General features: G+C 38.4%; 1 protein-coding gene across 6 annotated transcripts in view; it reads left to right on the top strand.

Annotated features, from left to right (window-relative positions):
• The window catches only part of PAK3 (p21 protein (Cdc42/Rac)-activated kinase 3), a 301,905-nt gene extending 299,978 nt beyond the window's left edge, over positions 1 to 1,927 (top strand). For 5 of the 6 annotated variants that reach the window (XM_011984504.1, XM_011984502.1, XM_011984503.1 and 2 more), the window contains one exon: positions 1,316 to 1,927. In XM_011984504.1, coding sequence (XP_011839894.1) covers positions 1,316 to 1,405 — 90 coding nt within the window. In that variant the 3' untranslated portion in view covers positions 1,406 to 1,927. Of the gene's footprint in view, positions 1 to 530; positions 644 to 1,315 lie in introns of all 6 variants that reach the window. The other variant, XR_001006530.1, reaches the window with a different exon arrangement.
• The last annotated feature ends 13,621 nt before the right edge of the window (positions 1,928 to 15,548 follow it).

The raw sequence follows: 15,548 nt of genomic DNA, 5'->3' as shown, positions 1-15,548 counted from the left end.
GTGAAACACTGTTTCTACTAAAAATACAAAAATTAGCCAGATGTGGTGGCATGCGTCTGTGATCCTAGCTACTCAGGAGGCTGAGGCAGGAGAATCACTTGAACCTGGGAGGCGGAGGTTGCAGTGAGCTGAGACATGCCACTGCACTCCAGCCTGGGCAACAGAGCGAGACTCCATCTCAAAAACAATAATAATAATAAGCAAGAGATAAATGTAAGAGACGTTGAGAAGAGAGTACCCGGTAGCTTATTGCATTTAGAACATAAGAGGAAAACAAAAGTGACTTCAGGCTATCAAGTCAATGGCAGCATTCAGCAAGAAGGCAAGTGATGGAAGACAGTATAATAGCTAACATTTCTTGACCCTATGTAACTTACAAGGGACTGCCACTTACCTCATTTAACCATTTTAATAAACAGAGATGAGGATTTAACCTAAGTGCTCTAACTCCAAAGCCCTTGTAGCTTACATTACACAAGATTGCCCTGCTTGTGAGACTGTAACATAACTTTTTAAATGTTGAATTTAAGGTGACGGAAGAACATCCCATAGGAAATATCCAGCAGGAAAACTAGGACCAGAGTTCAGGAAAGAGATCAGGTCACACACTATGGATTTAGGAGTCATCTCCATAAAGCTGATGGTGGGTTGAAACCATGAAAGAGAATGAGATCTGTAAGAAATTAAATTAAAAAAAAGAAGACGATGGCAGCCAAGTTCTCATGAGTAGGAGGTAGGAGGAGGAAGTGAAACCAGGGAAGAAAATGGAGCTGGAATATTCAGTGCACATGCGCATGGAAGAGACCAAATATGGTAGAATGTCACATGCTTCTAAGGCAAAAAATTAAAAAATAAAATTCAAAGAAGAAAGGGCTATTCACTTTTATTAAGTACTGCAGAGGGGCCAAAAGAGAAATGGTAGAGGCACGGCTGTTGAGTTTAGCAGTTAGTAAGCCACTGGTTTCTGTATAAAGTTCTTTAGTAGTTAACTAAATACACTTTTTCCAAGCATGACAGCTTCTCTAGATAAATTTTTCAGTTTAGGAAAATCAGAGAGTCAGACTGTTGCAAACACAGTGAGATTTTATAAGATCCCTCAGAGTTTCTCACTCTGCCAGTCAGCTTCCAGAGGATTTCATGACATTGAAGTACAAAAACATCTGAAGGACAAAAGCTGGCACCGTTTTTAATTAAATGATATTTAATTGGGTATTCAAAATATATCTTAATTAAAAAGGGCTGCTTGAAAATGTAAAGTAGTGTACTTGTTGGAGGAAAGAATTCCAATAATTCCTCTTTTTCCTTCCTTTTACAGCATCCATTTTTAAAATTAGCCAAGCCTCTCTCCAGCCTGACTCCTCTGATTATCGCTGCAAAGGAAGCGATTAAAAACAGCAGCCGCTAAGACTGCAAGCCTTACACCTCACCATCTCCCTCATGAGTAAGACTGAAATAAAACTCTGCTGCAGGAAAGATGGAAGAAAAGACAGTCAAATGGGGTGGGGGTTCTTTACCTTTCAAATGAATAGAAACTTCTTATAAGCCTTTTTCCTACTCCCTCAGATTATGTAATTTATTTGTAAGCCTGAATCGCAGCCCAAACAGGGCAGCAATGTTGAAGTGACCATAAAGTGGTCACTTCCACCGTGAAGCGAAAGAGCCAGTAGTGAATCCCCTCATTTTGTGCACTCACTTTGAAGAAAAAGGTTTCTCAAAGATGCACACTCCCTCTTCATAGTGTTGTGTTTGTTTTTAAGTTAGAGAGTAGTCCCTCTTGCATTCAAACCTCCTTCAAAACTCCTTACCCAATGTGATGTTTTTCACTTGCATTGTCATTAGATGTCCAGAAAAAAAAAAAAAAGATGTCAAAATGTTTTTCTAAAAAAAAGAAAGCAAAAAAAGCAAGGCAAAAAAAACAAAAACAAAAACAAAACAAAAATAAACAAACAAAAAAATACCAGAGCAAGTACTGTGTGAACATGTGGAAGTCCATGCCCTAATAGAGTTGCAATTTTTTATTCTTCTTCTGTAGTGGTGGCTTGGTTTGTGTACCTATTTTTCTGCATTTGTATTGGAAAAGGTTTCTTTTAAGACATTTTCCAAAAGTGGAGAGGAATATGTGTGTTCAGGAAGGGCTTTTTAAAAAGTGTATATCTAAATAAAGCTCAAACGGTGAAATCCTGTCACATTTTCACAATGATGCTTAAAAGATAGTTGAGTAAACCAGGTTGTTAATCTCCTTAATACCTGAAAGAGGATACACTGAAACTGTGACACCCTGCTAGGTGAGTTCTGGTTCTGAACCTAGGAAATCCTCATAGGAGAAACCACATTTAAACAAAGATGGGACTTTCTCTGAGAGCCAAAACCAGATAAATGTAGAATACTGACATCCTTGTCTGATATTAAGTAAACAAAGATAATGATACCTAAATTAATCCTCTCTTGTGCTTATGAAACATATGCACTGTAAAATAGGCATACCAGGAGGAAATAGATTCATTAACCATCATTTACTTATGATACAAATTATTTATTTTGACAATTTATAATGTTTAAAAAAGTTTTTTAAAGATCTGGAGAAAGGTGATATAATAAACAGTCAACTCTGCAGGAAGTGGGAGGTCAGTGAAGGCTACATCCCAATCAATATTTGGCTCTAAGTACTTGTTCCCATTTTCCCTATGTATCACCTATTTCTGTTTCGGAATATGGTGTGTTCATACTTAGTCCTTTGGGCTTTTGAATATCAAAAGCATATTCATAAAAGTCTTGAAATTCTCTCCAGTAGAAAATAATTTTAACTTACAATAATATCCCAAGAAATGTTAGTCCAACAGAATTCCTTATATGGCTTGGGGAAAATAACAAAATTTGACTATTATTTCACTATATATCTATTTATTAAAAATTCAACAGTTGGCACTTTCTGAATCTTCTGAGAGTATAAAAGTATCTGGAGGGTGTCTGTATAGAAAAGGATATGCCTCTCTTTTGAGCGTACTGACAATTTTGTAAATTACAGAAAGTTGTTTCTCTAAGCCTTTGAAAAACTAACAATTTGTGTTATAGAAGGCTTCTTAATTTGTAGTATACAAAGAATCTAAACAGAACCTATGTACATTCAGCAAGAAGGGGAAAGAGATCAGTTACATAGACCTCTCTCCTTCTTTGCCAAGGTACATCCATCCATCTAACCATCCATGTATCCACATCTTAAAATGAAAGCACTTTCTTTCGAGTTTCAGCAAACTATATAGTGTACGTGTTTATGTTTAGGAGATGACCCCACTGGTGTATTTCCTGTTTTCCCTATTGTTTTCTTTGACTGTAAAATTTGGGAGAGACTTGACCTCCTCCCCTTGAAAAAGACCACAGTGGGATAAAACAATAATTGTGAAAAGAAAATGAAGTGGTAATATTAATTTGAAGCATACTATGTTATACTTTGCAAAAAGGAATCTGGGCTTGTAATTTTAATGCCACACTGCTCTAATGAGAGAGAGAGGCCTTAATTTTGATTTCATTTAAAAATAAGGACTTAAAAAAATTTTCACTCATAGTGCTGGGAAATTCAATGAAATCCTGGGATGCAAATAAAAATCAGTACATTGGTACATTGGTGACTGTGTCCTGCCAGTGGAGAGAGCCCAAAACCTGGTTAGGAAGCGCTATTCATCAGTTAGCATCCCTTACATGTTGAGAAGGCCTTTTTTGTTGTTATTTTGGAGACCTTGGAGCAGTGACCCTTCAGATCACTGTAGGCAGAGAAATGGCTTCTCTCTTACGCTTTCAGTTCAGCATATTAACAACGAGGAGCCAGGTACTTCTTTCCTACCACTTTGTACCAAGATTTGATAATAATATATCCCAGGAGGGATTACTTTTATAAATGTGTATTTATGTAAATTTTCAAATGAGAACAGCTTCTAAAGCCCCTTCCCTGTATTGGAGAGCTATGTATATTTCTAATAAGTATTAGAAAGAAGCTGTTTCTCGTGCCACAATGATGCTGAAGGATTCACATTTGGTACAATCGAGCAACTTGAACTCCAGATTGTTAACAGTTTATTCTCTTTCCCTGGATTGTTTTTAGCTCATCTTGACACAGGTGAGTCTATCCAAATCTTTAATGTTGGTAGTGTGCCCTGAGATAACGAGGGCACATCCTTCAATGTTGATTCCAAAATATCCTGAGATAGGAATAGGGCAGTGGGAAAGTCAGGGAAGGGTGAGAAGCACAGTAGAGATTATTTATTTAAAAAAGAAAAGAACGTTAATATTGTTAGCAAGGATCCAGTGCGTTGTCATAATCCCATGAGGATTTTCAGATGACACAATCCCTCAGATCAGTCACCATGTTGGGTAATGACTTCGTTCTTGCTGATCTCGTGTGTGTGTCATTGTAAATATTTGTGCGTCCATGTTCCATTTTGGCTACTGGATGGCCAACCCATGTAAGAAGATTTAACTCAAGTATTTATTCTTTATGTTATTCAGATTTCTTTCAGGCTTGTGAAGTGCACCCCAATGTTTGAGTTTAACCACCTGATCCTTACATCTATCCCTCCCCGGTGAAGCACATTCCATTGCTAAAAGAAAAAGAAATATGAAATTGCTTCCTGTTGTCTGTGTAACTGTTTTGATAGTTTGAGATGTTTGTCTATAAATGATATTTCTCAGCTCAAAGATCGTGTAAATAATTATATTCCTTTGCTCAATGGGTTGTTTATTTCTAATGAGGCTGCCAGTTCTGAGAGATTCTATAATATCACTTTTAAATAACATAAACAGGGATTACAACTACATAAAAAGAAATGCATATGGGCAAAGACTGGGAACACAGATAATTGAAATCAGTTATATTAGGGTGGTGGAATTATGTGAATTTTTTTCTTTCTAAAATTTTATTTGATATTGTTATAATATTGCTTTATAATAAATAAACAGCAGAAGGGAAACTATAGACACATAGAAAAGATGCCAGAAGCAAATGCCTTCTGGCCAGAGCCCAGAGCATGCAGGGCACAGATATTTGCTAGTTACAATTATTCCATAGGCTTTATACTTGCCGGGGTGCTGAGGTTGGCACACGCTTGGATATGGCACGTGCTTTCTTAGGAGACTATTATCTATAAGTTAAAGCTAGGGAGATGTCACTATTAGAACTCCAAACACACTCTTCTGCTTTAAAACAGGCTGTCTGCCCTGTGCTTTGGTATGGCATTCGGGTGTCTGTTTTGTGGTTGCTTTAGATTGGAGGGGTGACCATTATATTAGCCCCCTTGATAACATCTGTTGCAGATATTACCTTTCTGGAACATTTTGACAGACTCTCAGGTTGAATTTTGGAGGAATAGAAGGATAAAATCCCCAGCTCCCACCATGTTCTTGTCCAACAGGATATTACTGTATATCATTCAGGTAGGGTTCTTCTTTTAATAACCAATAGGGCAAGTCCCACTAATTTCACTAGAAGTTATGACTTGTAATTAAAAACTGACTTTGAAATCATTAAACAAATATTTAGGACTGTCTGCCTCTTGGCGTTCAGTTACAGTTCTATTAATTTTGACTTGGGATGGTCTCCATGTGCTTTTTTCTGCCTATTTATAGGTTGTATACAGTAGTTGTGATTTTTAAAGAGTAAGGGAGACCATCTAACCAAAGGAGAAGAATTTCCTTCTAACTCATCAAAGAAATTTTAGGTGAGAACTTTGATAATGAGGTAGTCACCTCAGATATGTTGCTTAGTTTCACCGAAAGCAGACCCTATACCTAGAGAACTCACTGGCTTTTTACTGGTCGTTCTCAATACAAAAATACTTAGGGGAGTCTTAACCCTGCCATCCCCAGTTGAATCTCTTGGTCTTTATCTAAGCTATTTGCAGTTAATATTCAGTTAAACAAAGGTATGGCCAGTAGTGCAAGTATCTCCCAGTCTCTGAGCTCTGAACAAGAGGACTGAAATTCAGCATTTGTAAACTGACAGTTTGATGGGCCTGGGATTTGAAGTGAACTCAGCATACAATTCTGAACATATATTTGCATGTGGACTGGGAAGGAAATAAATGGGAACTTGGAAATAATGGAAATATTTCTCCTATGAAAGAATTTTTCATAAAAGATTTGTTTTTGATATAGTCTTTCTGTTGGTTAGCTTTTAGTTTTTTCATTCCTTTTCTGATCCACACTCCTTTAAGTGACCAAATGAATATAACCCAACATGCATTGGGAATGTGTTTAATATTAAACACTGTCTAACTGAATCTGCAAATGCAGGAACTGAGATATCACCTCCATGTGTACACCTGTGTGTACAAGTATTCTATACAACTTGTAGCATTTACTGCCACTTAATTGGGTTGAACTTGCAAGATAAACTTTTAGAAACTGCTTAGTGCCGTCGGAGTCTCCTTTAGAAGCTGCCATCAGGCAAATGCTATCCCATAATACCAGCAGTAAGGCAGGCACAATGTTCAACAGATTTAGTACCCAAGAGTCATATGTAGTGGAATAAATACTAGCCTAGGAAGAAGGAGCCCTGGAGTCTAATATGAGCTTTATTACTAAATTGCCATGTGACCTTTGACAAGTCACTTAACCTCTCCATGGCTGTTTCCTTATCTGTAAAATAAGTGTATTGGACTAGATAATCCTTAGGGTCTTTCCAAAAGTCTAACATTCTATGGCATTGTAGGTTGCCTTGAAAATTCAGCCTGCTATAGTGATGGCAAATATCACATGTTTAAGCCTGAGTCTCTTATGTTGCAGTTAGATAAAAGAAGTATGTAAGATGATTTTTAAAATCCAAGCAAATGGGCTGGGTGCGATGGCTCACACCTGTAATCCCAGCACTTTGGAAGGCCAAGGCAGGTGGATAACCTGAGGCCAGGAGTTTGAGACCAGCCTGACCAACATAGAGACACCCCATCTCTACTAAAAATACAAAATTAGCCGGGTATGGTGGCGGGCGCCTGTTATCCCAGCTACTCGGGAGGCTGAGGTGGGAGAATCGCTTGAACCTGGGAGGTGGAGGTTGCAGTGAGCTGAGATCATGCCATTGCACTCCAGCCTGTGCAACAAGAGTGAAACTCCATCTCAACAACAACAACAAAATAAATCAAGCAAATGAAGTTCATAATAATAGGGGATGTTGATAAAATTTGTGGCAGTCTTCCAATTCGTTTACAGTTGTTTCATTTTGTTTTTGTTCTAATGTCCATTTTCTGTTGACTGTTCCCAGTTTTCATTTTCCATACAGTCTGTATGTAAAGTCTGGTTTTCCTTAAGCTGTGACCAGTATTTGCTGCTAAAACAGAAACACACTGTCACACTTGCTAGAATATAACTGTGCTTGGGCTTCTCCTTTCCTGTGAAGTAGTGCTGGGCTTTCTAGAGTTCAATTCTCAAGTGGCACAAGATAGCAGAGCCCATGCATTTTAATGGCTGAGACTATTAAGGGTGAACCTAAACACTTACAAGTTGCAGAGAGAAATGAAAAAGTAATTACATGCTATTAGCATTCAGAAGTGTTGACAAATTCATTTGTTGGGAACCAAAGATAGCATTTCTGATGACAACTCCCACAGTGATTGGCCAGTTGTATGATGAGTACACTGCTGGAAAGAGGGTAAACTGGGAGTTAGTTAGTGGATGGTCCCAATTCCCTGCCTACAGCAGAGTGCCAACCAGCCCTGAGTGCAAAATTCGAGTTCAATGTGTGTTCTTGTGTGTGGTGTGCTTTATGGACCCGCAAATACTATATTCATTATTGATGATAAGATCTTCACAGAATCCTGTAACTACTAATGCATTGAGTTTTTAATCTCAGTACATCAGCCAAGAGGAACCAGATCACAGGGTAGTGATGTCTACTGGGATGATACTCATAACATCTACACAAAACAAGTTGAGAAGGATCCACATTTTCATTGTTTATCAGAATTGTATCTCAATTGGCTGAGCATTACTTTTGTCAAAATGTGTTATCTGTAAACCATGTGTAGTGAAATTCTTCTGTAACTTTGGATTAAAGGTATTTATGGTCTTTTTGTTTGTTTGATTTTTAAGTAAGTTATTTCTTTTGTCGACCTGCTGATGGTATGGTTCCATCCTTCTGACCTCAGCATCCAATCTTTTTAAGGATTTTTGTTTTCAATATTGTTATTTTAAATTGTGGTTGAAGCAATAGAAAATTGAAATATGGATTGTGCATGACTGTGTCTTGAGTGTAAAAATATTGCAGTTTGAAACTTGGACCTAAAGTATTGCAAATAAAAATGACAAACATCAATGAGCTATTGCTTCTGTCACCTTCCCATCCACCCCTTGGCATTGACCATTTTACCTACTTCACAGGTTAGAGGGTATCACTGTCTCATAGGTCTGGAGTCACGGAAATGCCCAGCCTTGTAAGCAATACAGGAAATGCTCTGCAAATTCTGCTACTAAATAACTCAGACCCAGAGTCTCTCTCTATCTGATGTTTACATGGAGTAGCTCAGAGAGGCGAATGTGTATACTCAATGCAGGTCAAAAGCCTTGCAAATCACGAATGTAGATGAAGGAGAACCACCAAAAGAAATCACATGTCGTAAATACTTGTTTTTGATCATCTTTCTGCTTGGAAAATCCTGAACATGCAAAACCATCTGCACAATGTTTAGTTTTGTCTTATATCTGATACCAAAGTCCAGAGGTCATAGGAGGCATTTCAACCAAAATTACTGAAAACCTTCATTCACTAATTTGCTCATACATTTGAAAATCATTTATCGAGCTCCTGCTACATGTCAGACACTGTAGATATTTCTATTAAAGGTAACTTTTATTCAAAAAATCACCTGTAAATGTGACTAAATGACAGTAAAGCTTGTTAAAAGCTGCTAGACGCACCTGTTGGAGCCAGGTTTGTCAGAGGCTCTCTTGAGTCCTCAAGACTCAAGGACACCAGCAATTTGGTAAACTGGAGGTTTGTTCCACTAGTATTACTTGTACAGTGGGCATAGTACTCCTTCTAGAGAATGTGTATATAATATTGTACCTTTGTGTAAGTGCAAACACACTGGTACTATATTCCCTACAATTGCATTATGTGTGTTACCAAATATTATTTGGTTGTTTTCTAGTTCACTGTACTTACATACAAGTTTTAATTTTCTCACTTAATCTCTCCATGATGAAAGCCAAAAAGACATTTTCTGTAAATATGAGCAGGCAAGTGAATGAGAATTCCAGCAACTAGGATTTAGCCAAGTTCTCTACTGCCCATGTGCACAGTTACTGCACTGCCTCTCCTACTAACAAGCTCCTGCTAGCAAGCTAACAAGCCTCACACCCTTCCAGCCTTTCTTGCCAGGATTTGCTCCAAGTATTTTCCTATTCCTATTAAATGAAGCAGAAAAACTATGAGTTAGCAAATTACCAATATCGTCCATCACAAAATAAAATTTGAAGCCATTTTCCTTTGTCACAATGACTTGGAGGAGCAGGGCCCAAACAATGATAAATATATTATTCCACAGCTCAGCCTTATAAGCATGATTGCTGGAACTCTAGCCTTATCCAAGTTCCTTACCTCCTACTGAAATGAGGAGGGGCTAATACCTGAAGTACCCCACAGGTTTTAGTTGTTCTCCACATCCCATGAGGTCTTTGCCCCCAGGCACTTGGGTGGCATCTGCTGACTTCCCACACACCTGTGTCAAGCACCACTATTACCACTACCCTCTGCTAATCCTGTACCAGTGTCACTGTCCGATTGCTCCTGTGCTTGCCATTCTACTTACCTGTATCTGCAATGTACACAGCAGTCCCTGATGCTGACAGATCTCTGGGATGACTCAACCACTTTGCAATTTTACAGCTGATTACTTTTTATTTGTTTTCCATAGCTGATGGCAGAAACCCTTCCCATGGAATCAAATTATTTCGCTATATCTTTGGACCCATTTTGATGTTCTTTTTCAGTTTTTGGCACCTCACTGAACCAGGGAGCAAGTTTGGTCTTGGTTTCTCCCCTCTCCCTTACTGGGGCTTGTCAGGTCAACTTTTGCACATTACAGGCCTGCTGCCTACCATAGAGGTTAAGCCTTTGCTATAGTTATTCCTTCATACACATTTATACATGTTCTCTCAAGCGGCCAACCTTGGGGTAAAAAGGAAATTGGCAATGTGGCCCTATCATACATGTACTTTAGTATTTTACCCAGAGAACCCTTGTCCTATTTCCTAGAGATATACATTTCTGCCAAGTAAGAAGCAAGGCTATATTACCATTGAGGGTAAACAGGTAAAAGGTACACAGGATCTCTCTTCATTCTTACAATTACATGTGATATACAATTATCTCAACAATATTTGCAATAAGAAAAGCAATGAACTGCATGGCATCTTTGTTTATGACATGTCAGAGGTCATGGTAATGAGATAGGATGGGTATCATGGCCCAGCCCACTTCTACCTCCAACTACCTATTACTTTGCTATCAAGAAGTTTCTCACAAAATTAATTCCACCTGTCACCAGTCCCACCCACCTTAGATAGTAGGACGTCCCACTTTCTCTTCAGCCACTTGTGATTCCTCCCTGGGGATGCAGGGAATTCAAATATCATTGCTTGTGAGTTCTTCCCTGTGGACATGAATTGACTGGCTTCTCAGCCTACAGTATTGCAGGAGAATAAAACTCATAATGAGAAATATCTTTTAATTTTATAATATGTAAAGCCAAATTGCTTTGCTTTACAAAATGGGAGGGCTATGCCATGTTCTAATGTTATAAATTAAGACTCTTTACATTGTATACTGAAACCCTGCAGTAAGAATAAATAAATAGCCCCACTAGGTTTTCATTCTAAACTCTCTTGAACAGACATTAGCAAATGGAGTTAAAATTCCTTTTATATTTAAATATATGTAGCTGACATAATTCGGGTATTTAAAAATTTTATAAATAAGATAGTTACTCCTCTAGAATTCAAGTAGAAAACGGGGATTATCAAACTATTTCCCATAATGAAGATCTTAATCTCTGCTGCTATTGGTCCATTACCACCTTCAGCAGTGATTTTTGTTTTGATTTTGAAAGCATTGTGCTTGGTAGACTGTTTTTCACTTTACTCAGAAGTGCATATTTTGTAACCTGCTTTCAAGATATGTCTATCATAAGGTTTGACTGTAGAAAAGACAATAATGTTCCCAGTTGGTAATTTAGAGTATTCTAACTCCTCTGGATAAACATTATCTGGATTCCATGTGGTCTCATCAATCTCACCAACACCAACACATCTAACATCAAAATGTTGTAAATAATTCATTGTGTGAAGGATCATATTACCAAGTCCTGAATGATAAAGGTTTTCTCCCCCACATTGAGAGAAAATACCAAAATATTCATGCAAGAAGCAGCATTTATGAACTTTTCAAATCCATGCAGGATAACTCTCCAATGGCGAAGTTGCATGGATGCCACTTGGACTGATCTGTTAACCAATGATGTAGGCATGTGGATTAATATCAGAATAGCCTATAATATCAGGATAAATATCTGTAATCTAGAACATTCCTTTCATCAGTGCTCATATGAGGAGCAAAGCCATCAATTTCAGGATCAATGAAACCCTTTTTCGTTAGCTCTGTGGTGAACTCCTTGATCTTAACTCATTGACTGTATAATTTTGAGCACTATGAACACCAAACTTAGCCCCTCCTTTAAATGGTATATCAACTAAAGCATTTCGTATGTTATTAAATAAATGAAAGCCTTAACATCATTTTCACTAACATCTGTACCATAAGGGGTGCAGTGTTAGTTGTGCTGGGCCAGTGTATCCTCTATGACCATCTAGGAGTCACTGTTCCTCTGATGGGAAAAGTAAGGCCCAGCACATAGTTGTAGGCTTAATGATTCATAAAATGCCATGTACCCAATTGAGCTCACCTCACTTTCTCAGATCTTCAGGTTTTCCACCAGCTTTTCTCCAACCATCATGGCATCACAGTTGAAGAAGCCACTCACCCCACCCTGTAATAAATGATTTCCAATCATATTGTCCTTCATCATTGTAATGGTGCCTTGTTACAGCTGAGGTGGTTCCCGCTGCTGCAGGAGCAAGGTCAAGTACAAGTTTGGCTCCCCAGCCTCTAAGTGAGAATTAAAGGAATTCTGGAGGGGTGCTTACTTTGCTGGCAAACATATGGATGGTGGCCTGGTGACTTTTCTTTAATTTCCTATTGACTAGAGTATACACTGTGGCCCACTGTGATAGGGTCACCCATTTTTCTTCCTGCCCATAAACAGGGCAACCATTTTGGACTCCCCAGGGGGGCCCTCAATTATTCAGCGGAATTCAGCACCTCTCCATGCAGCTCCTGTCATCATACTCTAACAATGTAATAGTATTTATTCCATTCGAGGTTGTTGCAAAATGCCTTGGAAGCCAACCTGTATGTTTCCAGTAGTTTCCACATTGGTTTAGCTACATATTTTATTAACTTCCTAAATCTCTACACCTCTTCTTCCTCCCTCATAGAGGAAGTCTCTGGTAAAAAAAAAAATGGGGTTTCCCACCAAAAATAAAATTAAGTAAGTAAAATTATTGTTCCCAGTAGGGTGGTAGCCCAGTACCAAAAATGCTCAATCCTGTTCCCCCACCACCTGTTTTGCTCTTGCTCCAATTTGACTCAATCACATGCTGTCAAGTCAATGGAATCGCTGAAATTATAGATCCCCTTTAGGCTAATATGGGACTAAGAGTTTAGATTTCAGAGTTAGAACTGCATTTTATGTCTCTCTCAGCATGAGTTTCCCCCATTTTAACAAGAGTATGAAAATACATCAGAGGTTGTGAAGAATAAAAAGTTAAAATATCATAATGCTTATCCTGCTATACAGTAGATACTCAATAAATGATAGCCATTATTATTATTCACCTTTTAAAAAGTCTTGGTCGATTGGAACACCTTCAGTAGTAACCATTGCCCCGAGTGAATTTTGGCCTGCAATCCAAATGCAGACAAGTGACTCTTCCACAGTAGTATATCCATTGTTAGACACCTTCTGTTCCTAAGCAAGACAAGCCGGGGTGGGCCCTGGTTGGTGCAATGTGTGGACATCATTAGTATGCACTCCAATTTTCTCCATCTATATCCAAAGGCAAGAAATCTTTGCTCACTAATACCAGTCTCTTGCTTGTGGGGATAGCATCCAGCTGTGCTTTCTGTATCGGCCAGGCCTTGTCCTATTTAAAGCAAGCCCATGCTTCACATTTGTATGTCAAGCCCTCATCCATCTTAGGTAGAAATAGACAATTCTTTATTAGTTCTCAAGTATTTTCCCTCTTATATTGCCAAAACCATTGTGTGATACTTTTAAAACCATAAGACAATACTCTTGGGAGGAAAATCCATCTATTTCCATTTATTTTTGCAAAAGACGTTACAGCGTCCATATAAAACCTGATTGACCCATAATTGAATTGTATAATTAAGTGAGGCAATTTTATTGTATTTATATTTCAATGAAGCTGAAACGTAAAAGCAATATGAGTGTGTGTGTGTGCGCGATTGTATCTGGGTACAATTTGAGCATTTCTTGCCACTTTTACTGCAACCAATCTGATTCAAGCCATATTTACCTATGCTTCGATTTTTGCAATTGCTTCTACACTTGCACGCCTAACTGTAATCTCAGCACAGCATTCAAAAAAAATCAGAACTCTCCAATGGTTCCATACCCCTCTCAGAGTAAAGACAAAATCCTTGTAATTACATCATACATGGCCCTCTGCTGTGTGTGCCACGCTCTTACCTTCTCACCTCATTCCCTTCTATTCTTCCCCTCATTCATTCAGCTCAAGGCAGAATGCTCCTTTGCTATTCCACAAGCATTTCAGGCATGTGTTTACCTCAGAGCCTCTATGGGGGCTATTCCTTCTGATCAAACACCCTTCTCTCGGATATCCCCATCTTCACCTCTCACCTCAAGTCTATATTCAAGTGTTTCTTTATCAACGAGTGCTACCCTGATCACCCCGTGTAAACTGAACTTTTCTGACTGGAACTCCTGATCTGCATTCCCTGGTCCTTTTTCTCATAACATCTATCAACTTCTTTCATACTTTATTGTTAATTTATTTATTATGTGTATTGTTTGACTCCTTCCAGTTCAACGTTACCTCTACCAGAGGAGGCATTTTTTTCCTTTTTAATTCCATGAAGGCATCCCCAGGTACACAGTAGTCATTCAATAAACCTTAGTTGACTGAGTGAATGTTGACTGTTCCTTTCTTCTTGAAACTCTCTTTTCTTTTGGTTCTGTGACCAATCTCTTCTGATCATTTTCCTACCTTTCTGGTTGTCACTTCTCTAGTTCCTTTTTATATTCCTGTTTCTAGCCATCCCTTACATGTGGGTGTCCCCCAGGACTCTTTCCTGGTCTATTTTGTTCACACCCATGTCTCTAGCCCCCATCTGCATCATAACTTCCAAATTAAAATCTCAAGCCCATATATATTTCCTCTGAGTTCTAGATACTTACTGTAAATCCACCTATCTACTCAAAATCTCCACTAATGTGTTTCAAAGGCATTTGATACTCAAGTTGTCCCAAACTGAATGTGTTCTTTTATATTTGTCATATCAGAGTCTCTCCTCATATTCTCTCTTATGTCACCACTCAAATCAGAAATCTAGGCATCATTCTTGAATTTCCCGTCATCTTATTTACCCATACCATTTCCTCAGTTATCAAGTTCTTTTGATTATTGCCATTAAACAACTCTTAAGCTATTCCTTGCTCTTTACCCCCATTACTCCTGGGGAATATTGCCGTAATCCAGGAAAATAAATAATGAAGGCCCAAAGGAACTGGTCACTTAGCTTCTGCTTTTCCCTTCTAATTTATAATTCTGCTTGAGTATGTTTTCTAAAAAGCAAATCTGACTAGGTCATGCCCTTTCGCACATCCTTTCTGTAAACTCTCTAGCACTATCAGAATGTGCCTCTGGCTCTTCAGTGCATCCCCCCATGTGGATCCTCTGTTCAAGCTCAAGAGCTTGTCTAATGCTTTATGAACATAAAACATGACCCCTGCTTACAGATCCACGGAGAGATATAGAAACCACCTATGAAAATCACATCAAAAAATCAAAATTGATGATCTGTAAGCCAGTAGGGAGAGAAAAAAGTTAGTGAATAACATTGGCTGTAGTTTGTGACTGCAAACTCTTCCTGTGTGATAATCCTATATAAAAGCACAGAAAACCAATGATGAGGCTGAGAAATCACAAACAGCTGAGGAGAAGGAGGAGGAGGTATTTTTGCACTGCCCATCATACAGAATAATCCCACAATGCTCCCCATCCCATGGAGCTTGAATTTGTACTTTCAGTTGTTGTAGGTCAATCTCTATCCTGGAAGGCAAGCTAACTCTTCCTCAACTTGCTCAGGAAGGCACAGTCCTTGGTAAATAATCTGAATCGGTTTGATATATTTAACATTCTTGGAAATGACTGTATTATGGTCTAGACCTAGACACACAAAGATC

The sequence above is a fragment of the Mandrillus leucophaeus genome, unplaced genomic scaffold (assembly GCF_000951045.1).
Source record: "Mandrillus leucophaeus isolate KB7577 unplaced genomic scaffold, Mleu.le_1.0 Scaffold269, whole genome shotgun sequence".
Taxonomy (NCBI): domain Eukaryota; kingdom Metazoa; phylum Chordata; class Mammalia; order Primates; family Cercopithecidae; genus Mandrillus; species Mandrillus leucophaeus.
Note: the sequence above shows the minus strand (reverse complement) of the source record. Positions and strands in the feature narration are given on the sequence as shown.